The sequence below is a fragment of the Gobius niger genome (genome assembly GCF_951799975.1).
Source record: "Gobius niger genome assembly, chromosome: 6".
Classification (NCBI taxonomy): Eukaryota; Metazoa; Chordata; class Actinopteri; order Gobiiformes; family Gobiidae; genus Gobius; species Gobius niger.
Window position 1 is genome coordinate 13,813,660 of NC_136857.1, and position 22,060 is coordinate 13,835,719.

General features: G+C 39.8%; 3 protein-coding genes across 6 annotated transcripts; all 3 read right to left on the reverse strand.

Moving 5' to 3' along the window:
- Window positions 1-130: 130 nt before the first annotated feature.
- On the reverse strand, window positions 131-4,145 carry LOC306964957 (proliferation-associated protein 2G4-like). Its single transcript, XM_079559133.1, has 13 exons — window positions 3,952-4,145; window positions 3,163-3,291; window positions 2,974-3,079; window positions 2,815-2,884; window positions 2,584-2,676; window positions 2,439-2,502; window positions 2,288-2,366; window positions 2,126-2,204; window positions 1,921-2,054; window positions 1,747-1,841; window positions 1,465-1,592; window positions 1,290-1,343; window positions 131-1,210 (listed from the first exon to the last, which is right to left on the reverse strand). Exons 1-13 carry the CDS (start codon window positions 4,037-4,039, stop codon window positions 1,151-1,153), a joined length of 1,179 nt encoding a protein of 392 aa, XP_079415259.1. The 5' UTR covers window positions 4,040-4,145; the 3' UTR covers window positions 131-1,150.
- Window positions 4,146-4,542: 397 nt separating this feature from the next.
- erbb3b (erb-b2 receptor tyrosine kinase 3b) lies at window positions 4,543-16,625 on the reverse strand. 4 transcript variants are annotated; one of them, XM_079559278.1, is made up of 28 exons: window positions 14,622-14,958; window positions 13,174-13,328; window positions 12,917-13,103; window positions 12,644-12,769; window positions 12,515-12,577; window positions 12,271-12,389; window positions 11,986-12,127; window positions 11,785-11,898; window positions 11,587-11,704; window positions 11,442-11,515; window positions 11,242-11,332; window positions 9,883-10,085; window positions 9,662-9,794; window positions 9,498-9,591; window positions 8,735-8,892; window positions 8,605-8,661; window positions 8,370-8,511; window positions 8,173-8,292; window positions 7,932-8,030; window positions 7,664-7,849; window positions 7,281-7,436; window positions 7,098-7,173; window positions 6,689-6,835; window positions 6,523-6,611; window positions 6,253-6,429; window positions 6,114-6,185; window positions 5,761-6,052; window positions 4,543-5,695 (listed from the first exon to the last, which is right to left on the reverse strand). In XM_079559278.1, the coding sequence occupies exons 1-28, from the start codon at window positions 14,701-14,703 to the stop codon at window positions 4,872-4,874; spliced, it is 4,296 nt and encodes a 1,431-aa protein (XP_079415404.1). In that variant the 5' UTR covers window positions 14,704-14,958; the 3' UTR covers window positions 4,543-4,871. The 4 variants fall into 4 exon arrangements, with proteins under 4 accessions (XP_079415404.1, XP_079415405.1, XP_079415403.1 ...); XM_079559279.1 differs by lacking the exon at window positions 14,622-14,958 and adding an exon at window positions 16,172-16,625 and having other exon boundaries at window positions 4,544-5,695; window positions 6,514-6,611; XM_079559277.1 differs by having other exon boundaries at window positions 4,544-5,695; window positions 6,514-6,611; window positions 14,622-14,957.
- Window positions 16,626-17,389: 764 nt separating this feature from the next.
- Window positions 17,390-21,813, reverse strand: arf3a (ADP-ribosylation factor 3a). The gene is made up of 5 exons (XM_079559289.1): window positions 21,751-21,813; window positions 20,409-20,575; window positions 20,216-20,326; window positions 18,909-19,033; window positions 17,390-18,823 (listed from the first exon to the last, which is right to left on the reverse strand). Exons 2-5 carry the CDS (start codon window positions 20,554-20,556, stop codon window positions 18,662-18,664), a joined length of 546 nt encoding a protein of 181 aa, XP_079415415.1. The 5' UTR covers window positions 20,557-20,575; window positions 21,751-21,813; the 3' UTR covers window positions 17,390-18,661.
- Window positions 21,814-22,060: the final 247 nt, after the last annotated feature.

Sequence of the window (22,060 nt, forward strand, 5' to 3'; positions counted from 1 at the left end):
CAAACAGTAAACACTTTTTTTTGTCACATTGTATTGTGTATTCTTGTGTAGTTTTTGTTTATTTATAATAATAATAATAATAATAATAATAATAAATAAATAAATAAAAAGTAAACACTTAGATGATGTCATGTGGCTTTTTAATGTTTCCAAAAATAGTCTCTGGTAGATTTACAAAAGCATCCATAAGTTTGACAGGTATGGAGATCTTATGTAAACACAGACTGTAAGGAATTATTTGCAGTACAACATTCACTTTAAATGCCAAGTATTACAGACAATTCATGTGTTCAACATAGAGGTCCGCTTTGTGAAACAGTGCCCTATAACAGAGGTTCCCAAAGTGAGGGTCGGGACAGGATCCCCTGGGGGTTGCGGGACACTGAAGTGGGGGTTGCAAGATGATTTTGAGACAATATTTCCTACATTTGACATTGAATGTTATGTATTTTTGATTGAAAACAGCATATTTTAGTGAAATTAAGCCAAATATCAAAATACAGTATCCAAACTAACATCATTAAACCAGATTATAAATGTTTTGCACCTTAAATTATAATAAATGTAAAATTACATTTTACAGTTAAGTAATTTTAAGTAATTTTTGGAGTCGCGGCCTGAAAAGTTTGGGAACCCCTGACCTAAAAGACACACCTAAGACTAGTGGCACAAATCCTATTTTTAATTAATTGATAAGTTTAATTGATTGTAACATGATGACTGCACATTTCTCATTTTAACACTGTAAAATGGTGACATGTGCATGAATAACTGATATATTCGCACTTAATATGGTAGGGTCATTATCCAACTCAGGTAAATTCATTATCGTTTTTTTTTTTCATTTGGATTTTACAATTCTGGTGAAAAAGGGTGAAGCTCGATGTCAGTAAATGATGGAAGGATTCTGTGACATCATATTGTATGCCTCTTCATGACATACCGTCCATTTTAAGAGGAAATCCCCACCTCAAAGACATTAGAGAAACTATGGGACTTTAAAAGCAGTGACAATATTAGAGCAATAGCACCCCAGACGGACATTTGTTTGAATTACTCAGCGGCAGTTTATAAAGTGCCTCCGTTGGGACACAGGATTTGTGACTTTCTTTGGGACATCAGATCTCAATCACAAATCAAGCAAGTATTTCTACTCTGCATCTTCAGTCTCAGCTGCTTGTCCTGTTGCACTCTCAACAGTTTTTGAAGCCTGAAAGAAATACATTTTAATTCAGTTGTGCACAAATACAGAAAAAAGGTCAATAAAAAGTACATCCCCTAATAAATACCTTTTTCTTCTTTTTCTTCTGTGCTTTCCGACTGGCTGAACTTTGCAGCAAAGCCTGCGTGAAACAAAATTACAATAAGTGACCTTTGTAACAATTACTTAAAAACGGAACAAATCTGACCCATCGTAGTCCCATACATTTCCCATATTGCTTTTATGCATAACCATTTATTTACCATAAGCTCTGGGTCCTCCACATCCAACTCTGATTTGTACAGTTCTGGGTCATGGAGGCTGTTTGTGATACGCAGAGGCCCATTAGCCATGAGCAGCACAGTGAATTTAAACTGGGCAACAAATTCACCTGCACATAGAAAGGCAAATAAAAGTCATAAATACAACACACGCAAAAATCAGGCGGAGCCGAAATTTGACTCCTTGTAAGTAAGATTACAGGTTTCAAAACAACAAATATTAGAGAAAGAAAATCTACAAAACCTTTAATTTGTCAAACTCACCTTCTTTCTCTTGTAGCACTGTAAAGGGCTGCAACAACTCATGTTTGGCACACTCTATCACTCCCAATTTGGCCTTTCCCTCATCCTCAAAAGCTCTGAGATAACAGAATTCCAACATGAGGACAACGTTGGGGATAAATAAACAATTTAATGAATAAATAATGTGAAGAAAACCTCAGCGTGAACGGCATTCTATCAAAGCGCCTTTCCATTTCACTAAAGAATGCTCGAGAGGTCTTCATCTTCAAGCCGTACACCTTGTTGGGGTCCCTTTTGTAAACAGTGGTCCTTTGGCCCCCATCCTTTGCCTGAATTGTAAAACAATGTGATAATAATCCAGTTTTCTCACAAGCCCTTAGAAGTAAGAAATCTTTCTGACCTTCCCCTCTCCAGAACTGACAAGCACGTCGACTGCATAAACCTCATGCACCTCAAACTCAGTTTTTTCATGGTCCTTTCTGTTAATAAGAACACCGTCCATGTTAAAAAAAAAAGACAAGAAAAACAATCTTCAAACTTAACACCTGCAATGACTATTCACCTTTGCTGGTCAGTTGGGTTTTGGATTATGGTTTTCTCACCATCAATGATATGTTGCTTTAGCTGGTGGGACAGCATACCTGGGAAAAAAGTGTATGCTTAAAAACAAGAGTCAGTTAAATACATTTAACCACGGTGTATGAGAGAGTTACCCTCAATGGGGGAGCACTTGAAGGACTTTGCAATCTTGCTCCAAGCTTCTGTGACCTGAGTGTTCTGATGGATGAGGGTTCACAAGGTGAGGTGAGGATGCTGTAGAACTGTGTGAAATAATGTAACAGTGTGGCATATCTCTACCTGGTTTCCTGGTTTGACAAGGCGGAGAGCCGCTTCAGCGCAGAGGTGAGCTGCTTTGATAACGTCAGCCTTTCTCCCCGTCAGTGGATTCTCCTGAAATTATTATCATCATCATCATCATTATAGAAGTAAAAACAAATTAATTAATAAAAAAAAGTAATACATGTATAACAGTAGAGGTGAAAGATTGATTAGGGAAAGCGACGGCGAAAACGAAGCGCATCAGATTACCTTGGTCACCCCAATGACAAAACTGTGAGCCACGTTTGAGATGAAGCCATCAACATGTACACCCAAGTCGCTGTAAAGAAATACAAATAAAATGTGATAGGGGACATGAAATATAAACTAAATCAATATTGGTGAAATTGGCTTGAAATTTTATCTTACATTTTTATTAGATCCCCATCCTTTAAAATGACATCAGGGTCACTCTTCAGAGGAGAATAATGGCACACAATGTTGTTAGTACATATACAGGTAGGAAATGCAATACCTGCAACAGAAAGGTTCATAATAAGCATGTGTACCAGAGCCACTATAACACAACTGTTGCTACTTTATTATTGTCCATTTCACCTTTCTTCATTTCCTTTTCCCTCTTAAAGATCTTTCCAGTTTCTTGCATGATGTAGGCATCTCCCTTTTCACACAGACTAAGCACAGACACTCCAGGTGAAGCTGCTTCAAATACAAGCTTCAGAGCCCCTGCAAATGGTGCAAATGAACAACGTTTAGATAATCTGTTTATTCCTGAATTTGAGCAGGGTGAAATGAAAGCATGTGTAGTATGAGCAACTGAGCTACAAGTCATAATCATAATACAATAATAAGGAAGATGTTTCAATCCCTATTCAGATACATTCTAAAATTAGATGTGTAATATGTAATCCTAATCATACGGCACCAAAGTAAATCCATCTCCACTCCTGTAACGTTCATTCCTTTCTTATCTTAGTTTTACAATCACACGTGTAAGAATTGGCGGTTAGAAAATAAAACGTATGATCTTGGCAATAGTTTATATAAATGAGATATATACATCGCAGTCAAGCTTGTCACACTTGCAACGGTCACACATTATGACACGTTAGCGGCTAACGAGATAGTGCCACAGACAGCAATGACAGAACTAGCATATGCGGCTAACTTGACAGTAAAGCCTAATGGGACTTTAACCCATAAAAAACTACTATTGCGTGTCGGTGTATATAGCAGGTGCTCTCTCACAATTTGTCCAATAAGTCACACATATGAATTAAATAACACAAACAGCTGCTCGAAAATGCAAATGTGACAATGCTAGCTAACAGGAGACGGGTGCTGATACTGAAGTGTTCATTCAAACAGCACGTTGTCGGAGCTTACGATTCGCTATTTCGGCTCCCATTTTGTACTTGGTGACAACCACATCTTCGGCGATGGTTTGCTCCGGAGTGTCCTCATCCCCGGACATGTTGGCAGTGTGTTCACGAACTCCGGCGAACTTTTTTCTCCCGTTGATGTCAAGGACCACGCTGCAGTGTACCGCCCGAGTACTCCGGATGCCGACGAACCAAACGTCCGCCTCCTGTCAAAGACACGTTGTTCTGACGAGATACGCTCTGTTCGGCATTTCATTAACGTGACTGTTGCAAATGTTAAAAGCACCATTGGTACAGAGAAAATAGGGATTCGTTCAATAATGGCTAAAAAGTTAGCTCCTGAAGGTGCACACTGCAGTGAAATAACATTTGAAAAGATCATAGCTTATGTTTAGCACTCGTTCGGTATTTACGAAAGCGGAAACGAATGGTATCAACATCTCTGGCACGTTAAAGCCTCTTTTACAATCTTTGGAAAACATTTGGCCCGCGAGTGCGTCATAAATAAATGAATACCACATAAATATTGGCATTTTATTGACATGAAAATCTAGTCAACATAAAGATTTTATTCCCTTATAGCCAACATGTGTGAATACATTCATGTAAGCTAAATAAACAAAATAAGGAAATTACATAAAACATCTTAAAGCTCTATCTAGATAAAGGCAGAAAGAAAGACTGTAAATAATAGTGGGAAAATAAATGATGGCGTTTATAGGTAAAGGCGGCCTTTTACTGGGTGCTTTTCCAGTAAAAAGCAAGAAAACAAAATAGTAATACAAATAGCCTACCTGGGATACCTTTTTATGCATTATGTTTATGTAACAGATTTCACAATTTTGGTTATATGCTTTAACTTTGTCATTGTAAGTGAGCATCATTTACTTCATGATTTACCGCTGCCTGTCCCAATCCATATTACTAGGTGCGCAGAGCATCTGGCTTTAGAAACAGTCTGCTGTGCCAATAATCTGGGTTATCAAACGAGGTGTTACTCCCGGGATCCCCCATGCCTGCACACACCTTGATGTATCCCCCTATCCCAGCACACCTGGTACTGCCCAACTCCTCAGAAACTGCTCTGTCGTTCTCTGTCAGGTTCTGGTATTCAGGTAGTTCCCACCCATTTGGTCCGATGGCAATTCTGGCCATCTCCTCATATTCCGCCGCTATTTCTTCTCCAGCTGTGAGAACATCTGGTCCGGAATTGGCAATGATGCCCACGTAGGTTTGTAAAGCCTGGTGTGTTCCTTCTGTTTGTGCTGCTACCACCAACGATGCCTCATCCTCCTCCTCGCTCTTCAGACATGGGTCGTTTTCCTCCAATGGGTCAGACCTTATGTCGAGGTACTCATACTTTTCAATCTGCTGGACTGCCTCTTTCTGTTCACCTTCAATCCCAGTATTACAATGAGTTTCAATTAACTGTACAGAGACCTCTGGTTCTACAGCAGCCCCTAAACAAACCTCTTCAACATTATTGTTTGTGACAGGGATGACTGGAGTTTCCACATGAGCAATGTCCTCGAAAAGTAATGGCGCAATAGATGTTGGAGATGGCAAGCTAGTCATTTTATAACCAAGTGCCACAAGTGGAGTATCAATCTTGGCTGTGATGCCTCGAGAGTTGCATGAAGAAGCACTTGCTTTGTTGCCCATGATTACATAGTCTTGGGGTTGCCTTATCATCAGGGGAGACAGATTCTTCAGAAAGGATTTAGGACTTTTTTTTGCAACACTACGGACTGAAAAAAAAGAAGGATGAGCTACTACCACCCGAAATAACACATAACATTGTTTTATTTTTTACCTCTTTCTGCCTGATTAGGGGATCCAGGCAGGACATAGCCATAGTGATCCACCTCCTCCCCTGCCTCCGTTGTCCACACTTTGAATGAACAGGGGCTTGAGGCAGTGGACAATTTCCTGTGTTGGTTTTTGGTTTTGAAAGTGTTGCCCCTCTCCGAGCCAAATCTAGCTCTGCGAAAGCCACTTGGCAAAAAGTTCTCCTCAAATACTTCTGCACTAGGAGCATGGCCCATGAACTCGGATCTTTCGGGTAACGTTCGCACTGAGCTTAGTCGTGACCTTTGGCTCCAGAGCTAAAAAGAAAAAAGGTAAGAGTGTTTCATTTAGATTTCAGGCTTGCATCTTTGTTTGTACCTGTCTGATGCTGTCGATAGGACCAGCTGTCATCGGCAAATATCCAATAGGTCCAGTCTGGGATACGTCACTCTACAAAAATATTGAAATGGAGTCACTTAAGCATTTACTGTACATGACTTGCAGTTTATTTTCATACCCTATTGGAGTTTAGTCTTGAGCGATAGCGATGCCAGGAGGGAGAATGGTGTAAAGGAGGCGTGACTAATCCCTCTTCTAACACATCCACGTCTTCAACATGAAAATCTGCCTCTGAGCGTCCTCGATCTGAATCTCTGTGCTGGATCTCCTCGGCTAAAATATCATCTCTTTCCAACTAAAACGCAGCACAAGAGTTTAGAAATACCTCAGTTCAAACAGTGTTTTGTGTGATTCAAATGTTCTTCCATGTTTATTTAACCTTAATGACCAGGTATCGAGATGGATCCCGGGCCATACGTGTAAAGTCGCTGACCAGCTCTTTGAAGGTGGGACGAATGTTTTCATCAATCATCCAGCCTATAAATGTTGAAAAGAGTTTAACAAATGCTGTGTAATACACATGCATCTCAACTTGGTGATATCTGGTGACACACATTTAACCATGACCATGTATACATCTATGGTACAGATGTGAGGCTGTGACAGGCGCTCCCCCTTCTCCAGCAACCCCGGGACATCCTGGGGGGGCACAGATGCATATGGCTCCACCCCAAATGACATCATCTCCCACACAGTCACCCCTGCAATATTCAAACAGAGCCATCAACTATTTGTGTAACCTTATACAGAGGGGAAAACATTTTTTATTTACATGATGATGTGACATGTGTTATTCAACTAATTATAAGCAACAAATCATCAAACAAAACCTTAATCCCTCTGGCATTTCAACTTAAAATTCCTCTAGCGTAAAATAATAGCATTAGACACCCCCCACTTATTGTTATAACTGCTATCATTAAAATATGTATTACTCATCACAGTAAATGGTATTGTACTCACCATAGCTCCAGACATCACTTTGATGACTGTATCTCCGGAACAAGATGCTTTCAAGCGCCATCCATTTTATAGGTGTCTGGAGTATAAAACAGATTACACAAGAGCTAACTAGTTTGAGACCAGAATATGGTGGGAGGGCGAACATATACTGGCTGTAGAAAAAAATTAATGAGTCACAGTAACCTTGGTGTCAGTGTAGACATATTTCTTGTCATCTGGATAGAGGAGGTCGGCCACGCCATAGTCAGAGATCTGAACCTGGTAGTCGCTCTTCAAAAGGACGTTACGAGCGGCAAGGTTTCTGTGGATCATGCAGTGCTCCTCAAGATAATACATGCCCTGAAAGACAAGCGTATTGACATCACTAATAAAGGCTGCGTAATATTGTTCGTTCATGAAACATCTAAATAAGAACTGTCAAATATAACTAAAATGATTGAGCTGATAAAATTCATAGAAAACAAACCAACAACAACAAAAACCCCAAAAGCATGTCAAACTGTTTAGACATCTCTTTCAGACAGTGTAAGATTATATCAAATTATTCCAACATAACTTTCTCTCACCTTGGCGATTTGCACACACCAGTTGAGCAGGCGCTGTGGGTCCAGCCTGTTCCTGTTGTTCTTGATATGCTCCAGGAGTGAGCCCCGAGAGCTGAACTGAGTCACCAGCTGTAGATTGACTCCAGAACAAATGCCCAGCAGTCTGACGATGTACGGGTGATCCAGGCTCCCCATAGACAACATGTGCTACAGGGAGAAACTATTTTCATAAACCAAACCATACTTCAAACACAAGGGTACACAGAAATGGAAAGTAATGCCTTCCTACGTCAGTTATTTCTGTAAAAGTCTGGCGTCCTGTGCTGTCTTGAATGGTCTTGATGGCAACAGGGATCTTCACCGTTTCACCTTCGGGAGTCCAAAAGCCCTAAAGCATAGACTACAGCGTGTTATGGATACACATTTTATGTATTTATTTAATGCCAGAGATATGTCTGTACACCTTAATTCTAAATCTGTTTTGAATTCATTTAGATCTCTATTTTATTCTACATACATGAGAAGCATACCCTGTGCACAGTGCCAAACACTCCTGAACCTATGGGTTTGATCTTTCTCAAATCTGAAGGACGCAGAATCCTCGCTTGAACTTTTGTCCCTTTCTCTCCAGGACCCAAAGGCTCAAAACTCTGAAAGACAAATGTCACCAGTGCAATTCCTTGATTTTGAAGTTTTAAAATAAGACTAGATTCCTCTTTCTTCTCACCTCTCCATTTTCCAAGTATCTCCTCATGGCCCTCTTACGGCGGATAGCAAGACCTCTATGGTAAAGTAGGCCAAGGAAAAACACTATAAGACAGAATATCAGACCAGCCGGGACACCAAGAACTATACCCGTGATCTGACCGCTGCACAGAGAAAAGCAGAATGAGTTAAACACTATATACCAACATTGTTTAAAATGGTCAGGTCATAACTTCACCACTAGAGGGAGCTCTTACCTACTGATTGCAAGTCTGCCATTTTCAGAACAGTAGGACAGGCCTGGCCCTGAGCATCTAGAAGATATACACATATAGGTCCACAACTAAACCATAGTAAATATTGTACAATAACACGGTTTAGACTTACCCCTGTGTGCAGTTGGGGTGACATGATTCACAGTGACCCTCTCTGTTTGCATATTTAAAAATAAGACCCCTTTGGCCATCATTTACTCCGGCAGGACACGAAGACATGCAAAACGGTCCATCCCTAAAGTTAATGCAGGCTACACACTCACCTGCACCCTGGAAACAATAATCAAATTAAAAGGTTTTACATTTGGATGATCATTTTATATCATGCAATGTAACACAATATGTTGTGTAAATAAGAAAGATAGCTGTGAGTGCGATCAGATCATGACAGGTAGGCAGGAAAAGCAGGTGTTCTTCGAGCTACTTAGATTTAGAGAAAGAAGATTTATTATAAGAACGCGTTATAGATGTTGCAGCCATTTGAGGCACAGATGACCAGAGAGTTGTCTCATTCTGAAGAGTTTTATTTTTGGTCAAAAAAGGTAAAAGCATCTCAATACCCGTGCCTCTCTGCGCTGTCTAACAAGTCACGTTCAACAACACTTTGTACAATACCCGGTGAGGCGTTCGGGGGCAATCAGTAAGTTAGAGCACAACATTGAACAATGTTGCAAAATGACACACAAAATAAGAAAAACGTTGTGGGGTGTCTTTGAACCATTTGTAAACCATTGTATAACATAAAATTCTCAAATAAGTATAATAGTCCATATCTCTTACATATGTATTGTGTGTGTGTGTGTGTATGTTTTTTTTCCTTTCCTTTATATAACATTAAACAAGAAACCTGAGTTTATTCATGTTTTGTTGCTTACTGGTCCTGTGCAGCTGGCCTTTCCATGCTGAGGTCTGCACTCTGTATGACAAGGCACACAATTTCCATCATGGTTTGCAAACTCCCTGGGAACCCTACAATGTCAGAAAAGACCATTTTATCAACTGTTCATAAAGGAATATCAGAGCAGAACAAATAACTGACCCTGTGTAAAAGTTACAGCTGCTCACACATGTGCCATCTCGACTGTAGTTTCTGCAGGACAGGCACTGGTCCGGCCCAGGTCCCCAGCACCCAGAGTCTGAACAAAGCGGATCACATACGTGGCCTTCTACAACTGTAAGAAACACACTGTGAAACTCTCTCTCGAGTGACCGAGCTATCAGAGCACTGAATCAGAAGAATTTCTTTGGGTTGAGCCTCACCACAGTCGCCCCGTGGTTTGTTATTGTGGATGTTGTTGACTCTGTCTCCGCTGCCTCTGAAAAGCTGGGTCCAGTTCACTGTGTCGTGGTAGCAGAGGTTTTTATTCTGACTGATGTACACACTACCATCACTGATCTCTCTGAGCGAGCGCAGGCCCAGAGATGTGAGGGAGGGAATCCGCATCACCATCAGGGAGACACGCCTGTGGCATTCAGACACATGTTTAGCTTTCATTTGTTTAAGGCAGCGCTGGTCTTTCACACTTGTGTATGAACTAACCATGAAAATAAAGCAAAAAGCCCAAACTAATGTCACAAAGATTAAAAGATAGTTAAAAAGACTACAAATTGAGAGGCGAGTGATTAAAGCTGCTGCAAATATGGCAGATTATTACTCCATCCAGAATATTACTCCATACTCAGAGTTGTGGGTTCGAGTCCCAGCTTGAAATATTTATCAAATTGTTTCTAAAGCTCTTCTCTCCAAATACGGAGGCGCAATCATTTTCAGCTCCACCTGGTTTTGCAGGTGGAGATGATTGAAGGAAGGGGTAGGGACTGGAAAACAATCAGTTGCGCTAAAAATCCAAAACGAAAAATCCAAAACCCAGAGTTTTGGCAAACACGATTTCTTAAGTGAATATAAATGCATCAGATCTGATTATTGGACTATCTGATTACTCCAGTTATCTGATTTTTCTGGCAATGAACACGTAGCCAGTGTCTATAGAACCGTCCGACGTCTCTTTGCTGTTTTTCCGTCTCCTTATGATAATGAACAGCTCAACATCTTGTTTTAAAACAAATGATTAGTCATAAGACACACTTGATTTTAAACTGTCATGTCAGTATATAATATATCGCTAAATAAAGCTAATCCAAACAATTTTCCTAAACTCAATCTTAATTGTTTCCCTGTCCCAGTTAAATATTGTTCCTATCAAATGCATGTGGCGGTAAAAGAGCTGAGAGCGGGCCGACGCGATCGTCATTTGTTTAAACAGACATTCAGAAGATAAAATTGGGTAGCACTTATTAATAATATTAATAATAATAATAATAATAATGTCTGCACACTATTAAGCAGTTATAAACCATTGGTAAATACTTAATTCATAATTTATAAAACAGTATGTTGATGTCATTCATCATTCGATAATTATTTAAATGCTCAAAATAGTGATTATCGTTATTACTCAGACAAAGTACATAGATGCTCTGAGTGCAGCAACGGCAAATTGTGAAATTACGACGAAATCTTTGTTTTTGTATTATTTATTTAATCATTATATACCAATGATTTACAAATATGTAACAAAGGAGTTATTCAAAAATAACTACTACACAAAACACACTTACTTGAAGAGTGATCTTCCTTGGATGGTTGTTAGACTCGAAAACACTGACAAATCATCTAGTTCTTTAGGCCATGACTGAATATTCAAGATGTCTGTCAAGAAATTTCACAAAAATAATTAAACAAGTCTACATTTCAGGGTAATTTAATTCACGTACACATAATGTAGTAGAGTATAACGTACAATTAAGTGCACACAAACCTGTGATTTCTCTGACAGTTTGAAATGATTCCAGTTTTTTGGCATCTAGAGGTGGGATCTTTTTAAAGTCATCTCTGAAAATTAAGATCATGGGATCATGATTTTGATTTGAACAAGATACAAATATTCCAGCACAAACATCTACCCCAGAATCCCTGTGACCAGGAAATGCAGGCTGCCCTGGATCTTTGTGCAGTTGATGAAGCTGTCGATGTTACTGGAGTCCACCGTCTGTCTGTGTTCTGCCCCGGTGCCTTCACACACTACATGATATAATACAAACCCTGTTAATAGAATGGTAAAATTTGTATAAACTTAACTAAACAAAATATGTAGAGTCCACCTTTGGGGCAGAGTCCGTTGCAGAGCTCACACTCCTTCTGGCCTTCTCTCTCCACCTCCATCTTATCAGGAGGACAGACACTGACACAGGAGCTGCCGTCCACCACAAAATTAGCTGAAAAAAACAATAAACAGAGGAGATTATACAATCAAAATTACATCATTGAAATGCAAATCACAAAGAAACATGGAGGATTCTCACTGGGGCACTGAGAGACACAGATGGAGCCATACTGATATTTTGCATTTGGGTTGGTTTCCATTTGAAACATTTGCTTATTGTAGATTAGATTCTGGGGGCACTGTCGCACACAGGACCCTGAATCATTGAAATGACGACAGGCCTGATGAGAACAAAACAATGTACGGCTACGTTATAATAGAAAAGAATAAAAGCAACTTCACAAAGCAATGGTCCTTACTGTGCAGCATAATAAAAATGAAATGCAAGGGGATTCTTCTTAAAATACAAATGAAGTGTCCTTACAAAACAGTCGACGTCCAGAGGGCCTTTGCAGCCAGCCGCACATTCGCTGTGGCAGCAGTCCCGCGGGCTGGTCCCGAAGCAGCGCCCGTTACACTGAGGGGCACACACTGTCTTTGTCACTGCCACAGAGGAGAAAAGGAAGATTAACTGAGGTCAATGAGGCCTCGGTTCCAAGTCAACAAGGGCGTTTAACATCACATTGTGTTCATGGTGTGAATGTAATCAGGTAAAAAAAACGTCTTACATATCTGACACTGGTTTTCATTTGGTCCCCAGCAGTAGTCTCCACAGGAATGGTGGCAAGGACCTAAATTAAAAATGTAATGAGAATGAATGTGTTTATGTATCTAACCTACATTTTTGTCAAACAGACCTCTCTCGCCATTGTACTGTATCTCTATAGAGGCACTGCTATCCCTGATTATATCTTGCCAGTAAACCCATGGACCATAGCTCAGATATTTGTTATTGATGATCTGAACTCCCCCCTCCAGGATCTCTGTAAAGACAAATCCAGATATATGATTATAACCTGTCAACGTCCTTCGTTGTAAGTGATGTACGTGAAAAGTAAATGCACTTCATGAGTCACTATGCAATTACTCAAATAAAATCAACTTTCAGGTAAAAAAGAAAGATATTGTACCGGTTAGATTTGCTAGTCCCAGCTGCCTGAGGCCATTGGAGCCCTCTTTGGGGTAGTTAAAAAGGACAGAGAGGGCAAAGCGCCTTTCATACAAGTTGTTCCCTCTGATGACCCGAAGCTGCCCTAAGGGAATGTCTTGAAAATGATTCATAGCAATGAGGACGTAGCCAGTTACTTCACGGATTGTCTGCAGGACAAACAGAGTGATTTAGACATGATTTAACCAAAACATGGTCAATTTAAAGTTGGCATTTTACTCTGAGGAAGGAGAAGTCCCAGTTGCTTTCAATTTGGGTGATTTCGAGGTTCCCCATGACGATCTCGCAGCCATCATATCGATCCCTGATGAGATTGTACTGATTCTCTTGAGATCCCGTCGAGCTTAGTCCGTTCTGAGTCCCGGGACACACCACTGCAATAAACAGGGATTTGTGAAGTTATGCTGTATTTTAAAAATGTTTTGGGGCTTTAATTCTAGGTAATCAGATATCTATAAAAGAACAAAAGTCAACATCTATATCCTAGCCATGGCTCGCTGCAGCTTACTTATATTATTTTTGCAGAACTGAAACAATTTGGTCAAAATGGTCAGCAGTACAGCAGGTAAAGACCGACTGGCATTACATAAGCCTGCTCTTTGTACATTCCCATACTGTAATTGTGGCACAGCAGTTGCATAAACATTAAGGTAATTAAGTTCCACAAACTGACAGTTCACAAAAAGGAAATAAAATGTGTTCATGACCAAGAAGCGTGTGAATGAAAATTGTGTTTTGAAGCTCAGTGATGCTGTAGCATTTGGGTCATTGTGTTGCTGATGCAGAAACGGGGTGATTCGGGTCGTCTTCTACAGTCCTGGTCTGCTTCTGGCCCGGGGCAGCAGAACTTCCTCGGACAAAGCTGTGCATTGTGATGAAGCTCTAAATGTGGACAGTGTGTCAGAGGGTGCAAAGAGTGATGCAGTGACAGACAGAGCTCTAGTGTGTGTGATGTGCATAATTTTATATGTGTCCGAGGACTCTGCGTCTCTGAGATCATACCACAGGACAAAGGCCTGAGTGTGGACGGCGCACACAGGCAGGAAGGGGAATGTAGAGAGAGCAAAACACATGCACAGCAGCTTTTCTCTGGGGCAAGCTCATTGTACTATGTATGTACTTTAGCATGCATCCACTTCAGTACCTGCACATAAAAGGCCTCATGCTGCTGTAAATAGGCTAATGGCAATTTAGTTATATTAAATCAACTCTTCACATAAAATACATTTCTTCTACAGATGTGTTTCACAGTGATCTCAAATTTGCACTACTGTATGCAAGTGAGAATTAAAAACAAAGTATTCTATCATCTGAATGGTAAACAGTCCCCAAAATGGAGACCATAACAGGGTTAAAAAAAAAACAATCCTTATTGAAACTCATCCGTAGGTGCCGGAACCTATTATTACCTATTCTCTTATTATTTGACTGTATATGTTGTTGTGTAGCTTATCATGCATCACCCTTTCTTGCTCCACAAACGTTTTATGTCGCAAATACTATACATAGTAAACATGGTAGAAAAAGGAACCATGTTAAATAGGGGTGAATATTGAAAGTAACACTGAAAAATCACACTTTAATGTGCATTTAGAAAGAAAACGAGTGTTATAGAGTATAAACATTCAACTCAACAGAAAAGGCAGGTAACCAAAATAGTTTCTTACCTTCATGTGACAGAGCCGTTGTTGAAGTGACGATGGCGAGCAGGGTTAGGCACTCAAAAATGACCTTCCGCGTGAGACGCATCGTTCAGCCGATTCTCTCACCATATCACACAGGAAAATGTACACATATGCCTTCGAATCAATTTCTGTAACCCGAGCAAATGACAGAGAAGATACAAAATGCGCCAAAAATAAGTAAACGACGGGCAACAAGTGGCTGGTCGTTTTGATGCTGGGGTTTCCCTCCCAGAGACTGGCACGTGATTGGTCGATAGTCCCCAGCATCAACCAATCAAATCTTGGTCCGTCTTTTTTTCACGTTCCATCGTTTTTGTTTTGTTTTGTTTTCCTCACGTTCCTGAAGTTGCAACGTTTTGTTATTTTCTTCCTTTTTTTTTTTTTTTTGCTTCCCCAGGGGCTGTGAAAAATTGCCATGTTCTATATTTCAAGTCGTCAACTCATATTGGGTGAAGCTTTCAACACGCAATAAGGCCACTGTGCAAAGCAGTTGTCAACCATCCTAAATAAAACCATCACACCTCAATAACATTAACACTGCCCATGTTGCCATTTACATAAGAACAACAAAATAATGGGGCTTAGCTAAACATCGAAAGCATATTAGAAAATAGATTATTACCTTTTGTTTATTACATTGCTGTGTTCTCTTATCAAATCTTTACTGTTTACTACATGTGTGCTATTTTGGTTTATGTTGTCAGCTGCTGCCTAAGGAAGCCGGGCAGTGGACCCCTGTGCAGTGAGTGCCTTCACTGTTCCCGGTCCAAAGAGCTGTATTGTCTGCACAGCCCCGTCAACTGGTTAATCACCTCTTTGATGCGTATGGAGCGGCCCACCACAATACGCACATTGTCAGAGGGTTAAGTGACTTCTGAACCCAAAACAAGAACATGCTTAATTTGAGAAAATGGCTTCATAGACATGACTAGATTCCTTAACATGAAGCAGTGACTCTTATAACTTTATAACTTACTTACCAGCAAATACCTTCCATTATCTGAATTACGGAGTATACAATTACGAAACGTTTATGCTTTAATCAAATCACTTTATGTATCTTATGCTTCCTTATTTGCATCCCTTGTTTGTATTATTATAATTAATTCATGTTTTGTTTGTATTGATAAAAATCAGCTTAACACAAACACACAGCCATTAAATTATTATTATTATTTTAATCTTTGTCCAGCAGGAGGTGTCAGTGTTTCAAGATTTGAACTGGGAACTGGCAACTCTAAGGGCCCCATTTAGACACTGTATTTGAGTTATTCATTCTTTTCTCCACCAATGAACAATAAAATCAATTCATCATGTATTAAGTTGTAGTATTATTATCTAAACGCACTGAATTGAAATAACATTTAGTCACGCTGTTGAATAAGGCCACTGTTCAATAGTGACTTATTCTTAGTTACCTTTAAAAAAAAAAAAGTAAAATCTTTTTTTTCTTCTTCATTTTATGAAAAGAAGCAATTTTTGTTGCTAGGTCAGACTTTGTGCTTTCAGCAGATTTGGCAAACTTTCAATACCTCTGTGGAGTCAGCACCAGTGTCATCCCTGGTGGCCATGTCCCATCCAGCACTCACTGTGGGGGTGACTGCTGTGGCCTTTTGCAGTTGCCATCTCTCGGAGATTGATGAATTGATTGTGGGTCTGCTGCCAGTGTGTCTGTGCCCTGGACCAAGGCGCCCCGGTTACGGGTGGGAATCCCAGCTATGGCATCTGGCCTGGGGCTACCATTGTGGTCGTCCTGCAGGGGGCCTTGGGGGCCGGTGGCCCTTAGAGCAGCTCTGACCCACATACTGCTGTCACACCCCTGGATACACAGCAGCACTCGCCCAGACATGGACCTGTGATTGAATTGCACAAGGCCAAAATGACACTTTAAGAAGTGCAATTCAACAGAGAAAGTACCTGATTGTGCCAAAAGAGTCTTGATGACAGCACTTTAGAAAGGCCATGGGGGAGAGACAACAGACATTACATCTTTTATCCTGTCTGAAAAGACTGGAGTCAGCCTGGCCAGCCCATCTGTAACCTGAGTCAATCAATGAACAGGTTATGACATAATACACCATGTATATACACCATATAGACAATAAAATTAGAATGAGAACTCTGGAATATTCAACAGTCACACTACAAGTGCAAGTATCTTTAATGTATTTTTATTAATTGATTGATATGACTTCACTAAATCATTTAACATATCTGACTACAACATTGTTTTCTTTTTTTGTTCAGCTTTGCTATAGTTGACTTAAGCCAATTCTTGATTAATACATGATCATTGGGAATGTTCTATTGATTTGTTATATACTACAATGATAAAATTAGTCAACTGTAAAACAAAATGTTTAGCCACAACATCAGGATGTGTCAGGGTAATAGCTTGGGGAAACTGGATGTTAGACATTCTTACATATAAACTTGTTAGATAAATCAACCACTGCCAACATAAGGCCACAAAACAATGTTCACACCGACCAAACTGAATATCTGAATTGAGCTCAAGCTGTGGTCTATTAAACACATCAACCTCAATATTACATGTGTTTGAACATCACGTTCTTGTGACCGTTAAGAATTGTATGCTTTGTTGGTAAATGAACATACAGTATATACAGTTGCACTGACATAGAAAAGCATGCTTTTGCATATTAGAGGTTTTCAGTAAACTTAGTCATAACACATCAGTGCAGCAGTGGTCCAACCAGCAGCAGTTATTTAGACTAACAAATGTAGTCTGACAAATGAAATCACCTTTATTACAGATCTTGTACAGTATTAACATGCCATATAATGCATTATTATGATCAACCATTTTTCTGAATAGTGTGGTTTGTGAGTACTTAGTAGGACCATCAAAACTAAATAGAAATAGCAGAAAATCAACACAAGTTTTTGTCCAAAATTAATACCACCCCATTGAAAAATACAGGAAATAGTACTACATTACAAATGTACAATAATGCAGTTATTTTGTGCAACATGAAACAAATACAGCAACACAAAAAACAAATGAGTCACACCGATCGCAGATGGACAAAGTAGGACGGGAGCCATCATAAAAAAAAACACACAATGCTGCTGCTCTCACAAAATGACCACGACAAACATCCATAACCTACAAGTTTCTAATATTGCCAGTCACATGCTCCGCTGCATCACTTTCTCCAAGGCAGGCCCCTGGCTGTTTCTAATCGACAGATCTGGTACAATACCTGTTTCACTTCAGCCATCATCAAAGGAGCCAAACAAACAGTTTTAACCAAGATTGCACCAGGCAAGTTGACAAAGAACAATTCTCTGACCACAAGAGTGGCCTGCAGCAGTTCACAGCTCCTACAAGCTCATGAGCCAAACTTGAATCTCCATGCAGATTGGGAAAGCAGTAATATACACTGTTCTTATCACCAGCTGCCTTAGCATTTAATGCACATGACAATATATGGAAAAAAATAGTGTGGTAAATTATCAATAAATAAACAAACATAAAATAATTTGCAACAAAATAAATATTTGTGTGCAGATTTTAAGAGCATTTACAGAAGCCTACATCATTGAGATAAATCTGAGAAGAAAAACTTGGTTACAGTAACACTTATGCACATAACATTATTCTGATGATGTACTGTATAGGTTTTGAACAATAATAGTTAAATCTGGTCTAGTTGTACTGCCACTACACTATTTTAACATTCTTAATCATTCACATCAAGTATCTGGATAAATTGTAATACAAACAAAAATCGGAGAAGGTTTTGGGGATCAGTATTTTGGGGATCAGTATTTTGTTAATCATATTACATACTGTATAAAATGTTTATTATTTTGCACTTTTTAATTTAATTCAGTTGAAATTAAACCGTAAATCTGTAATAAATAAATTAGAAAAGGCATGATGTAACTTCAAAGGTTTTGGGGGAGAAAACCTCTCGTAACGGTCCCGTCTCTGTGTGTAAACAGACCCATTAAAACCTCTACCTGGAGCTGGCACCCCTCTCAAACGACCTGGCTCATTTCTTGTTCTTGAGCTGGTTGGCGAGCCAGTCGAGGCCCTCGTACAGCCCGTCCCCGCTGGTGGCACACGTAGCCTGGATGTACCAGTTGCGGTGACGTAGGGAGTGGAGGCCGAGCTTGTCCGTGATCTCTGCAGCGTTCATAGCGTTCGGCAAATCCTGCACACAAGTGGATGAGAGTTGTTCATAATGTAAAAAAGCAGCAGTTATATAACGGCTTGAATGGCGTGCTGAAGTCTTGTACCTGTTTGTTGGCAAAGACCAGGAGAACGGCATCTCGCAGCTCGTCCTCTGCCAGCATTCTCATCAGCTCCTCCCGGGCTTCATTCACTCGCTCGCGGTCATTGCTGTCCACCACAAAGATCAATCCTGTGCACAGAAATCGCAGGTTTAAATACATTTTTATAAAACAAAATTAAACCAGATTTGTATATTGTTTATTACAATATACAAATCTGGTATATTCGGAGGTGGAGTGAGACATAAACAGGGAACTGCAGGTTTAGAAACTTGCAAGCTTTACCATTGTTTGGTAATGTGTTTGCTATTTTTGAAGATTAACAATAAACTTCTCAGAGATCCAATAGAACTGAATATGTGGAACATGTAGTTTGAAAATCCCGCAAATATTTATTTAGCATAATTTAAGAGACGGTGACCTAATAATGTATCAAGAGTAACTCCAACAATATTGATCAAATATTGTCTTGCATAAGCTTGTCAATCACTATTGGTGATTGACAAGGGATATTATTTTTTTCCCTCAAACTTGACTGTAAATACTGTTTAAGTGGTGCTAGCCCACAGTTTGTTTTGCCCGTTAGCCTGTTAGCTTCTTCTTCGTGATTCCATTAGTGTGTACTGGTGGCTCCGACCCAGAGGCAACAAAGTTGCAATTGTGGTTTTCTGGCCAGACACCAGGGGGAGATGAAAGATCCCCTAATCATCCCATTAACACCAGAGGGGATCTGAGGGACAACGGAAAGGATTTATTAAAGTAACAGGCCACCGTTTTTCCATACTGACATATGATCTTACCTGAGCTTAGACTAGTTGATACGTACTTGTCTGGTCTTTGTGGGTGCCCGTGGAAGAGCTTGGTCTCTTCTAATTTCACCCTGTTTGGAGCTATAGGAATATACTGGGAGAGGCCAAATGCTAACAACATCTTTGGTCGTTTTGCGTGACTAAGAGCACGCACAAAGACCAGACAGGTACGTATCAACTCATCTAAGCTCAGGTAAGAATATATCTCAGTATGTAAAAACAGTGGCATGTTCCTTTAATGTAAACAAATTACTTAGTACTGCTTTACTTATCGAGTCATCAAAATAATTGGGAATTGTTACCTATCATCATTTAGCTCTCTGATCTTGCAATTTACACACATATATTCATACCGCCTTCTCCAGTCTTTGAAATATGCAGCATTAGTCAGATGATGCTACTGGTGTGAGAGGTGAGCGTGTGCAGTGGGACTGAAGTAGCATTGTTAACCCCAACATGACCCACTCCAAGAGCATGATGGGAGTTTATGGTGGCGTGGCTTACCCTGCGTGTTCTGGAAGTAGTGCCTCCACAGGGGACGGATTTTGTCCTGGCCACCCACGTCCCACACAGTGAAGCTAATGTTTTTGTACTCCACTGTCTCCACATTGAAACCTACACAAAACACAGCATTACTTACTCCTTACAGCACTAATGTGATATGTTCATCATCAATTATTATTATTTCTCCTCTTACCAATAGTAGGAATTGTTGTAACAATTTCTCCAAGCTTTAATTTGTAGAGAATAGTTGTTTTTCCAGCAGCATCCAGTCCTACCATAAGAATCCTCATCTCCTTTTTCCCAATAAGGCTTTTTAGCAGGTTTCCAAAGATGTTCCCCATGATGACAGTTTATTCTCACCTTGTAAGCAGAAGTGATAAAAGAGATCAGACTCAGTTTCACTAAGTCACATGAAATTACAGCTCAAAAACACTGCTCAAAAGTATTATATAAAACCATTACACATTGCAGCCTCAAATAATTTTCTTATCTGTAAAGATGTGCTTCACACCTTACTAGCAGTTGATCAAGCTTTGAGTTTGTTTTCTCACAAATGACATCTGACTGTGAAAGCTTTCGTGTATTGAGTGCATAGGCAAGTAAATACCAATGCAGAGGTTCGACTATCTACAGAACTGATACTCAATATGAGAGTTGTGCAAGCTCTCATTCATCCAGGAAGTATTCATCGTAGTGAGGATTAAATCGTCGACTGGACTGGGACATCCTGAGCTGAAACAACCCAGTCCAGTCGATGAAAGCTTCGCTGCGATGTACTTGAGAGTTTTATACAAGGATTTTCTTATATTTCATATTACTATTTATCATATATTATTAATAAATAATCTATGTTTATTTATTTGGTATTTTGTTTTACAAATAATGAAAAAAATATTCTATAAAAAGGACATGACTGTGAGATACAATTCATATGATGTCTTTATGATACTTAATAATTCTGTGTAGTGAAGTCACATAGAGTCATACTGACACTGAACAACAACTTCGTCGTGCAAATGAGAAGCATGAAGCCCTGTAAGATGTAATAACACAATTTTCCAAGATATCATACTATTCGCATTCACAAACTATATCATGCTGATAGCCAACATTCATAGAGCCATTGATGCACAGTACAGGCGATGCTAGCTAGCAGAGCCTGGTACAGCTGCAGTAGAGAGGACATTCAAGCATCTGTCATAGTGCGAGAGGATGTCGGCTGATTCTGCAGTTCAAGGCTGAACCCGATTGTAAAGACGCGCAAATGGCTGTTTTAGCAAGACATAACATGCTTCATAGATGAAACAGCAGTGCGACCTCTCGTGTGTTGTATTAAATTATTTCCCTGTGTGAATTTGTGCGATGTAATCCCCTTGTGCAGTCACGACACCGCTCGGCCTAATGTCGTTGATTCGCGGCCTTTCATAATGCATAAAATAACAATACCAGAAAGGCTCGCATAAATAACCCATGGTGCCTAGTCAAAAAGGCAATCGTTGCTATAAATTGTCACCATTTGCATCTCCTTCACTTACCCCTCCGCGGTAAGGCAGACGGGCATCAGCTGCTGGATTCAGGGAAAGGTCTACAGACGGTTCTCGCGAGATGACGTGGCTCCAACCATAGGGTCTCGCGAGAACTAACTTTAGGATTTCTAATTAAAATTGAAGCCAACTATCAAGGGCAGCCTCATTTTGTTGTATCTTTTATTATTAATAAAGAATTTAACAGATAAATCATCAGTATCAATGGAACAACAACAAAAGAAAGTTATATAAAAGGAAATGCAACCAGAAATCACAATCTGCGTGCAATTAAAAGTGTTTTTATAGAAAGTAGCCTGGT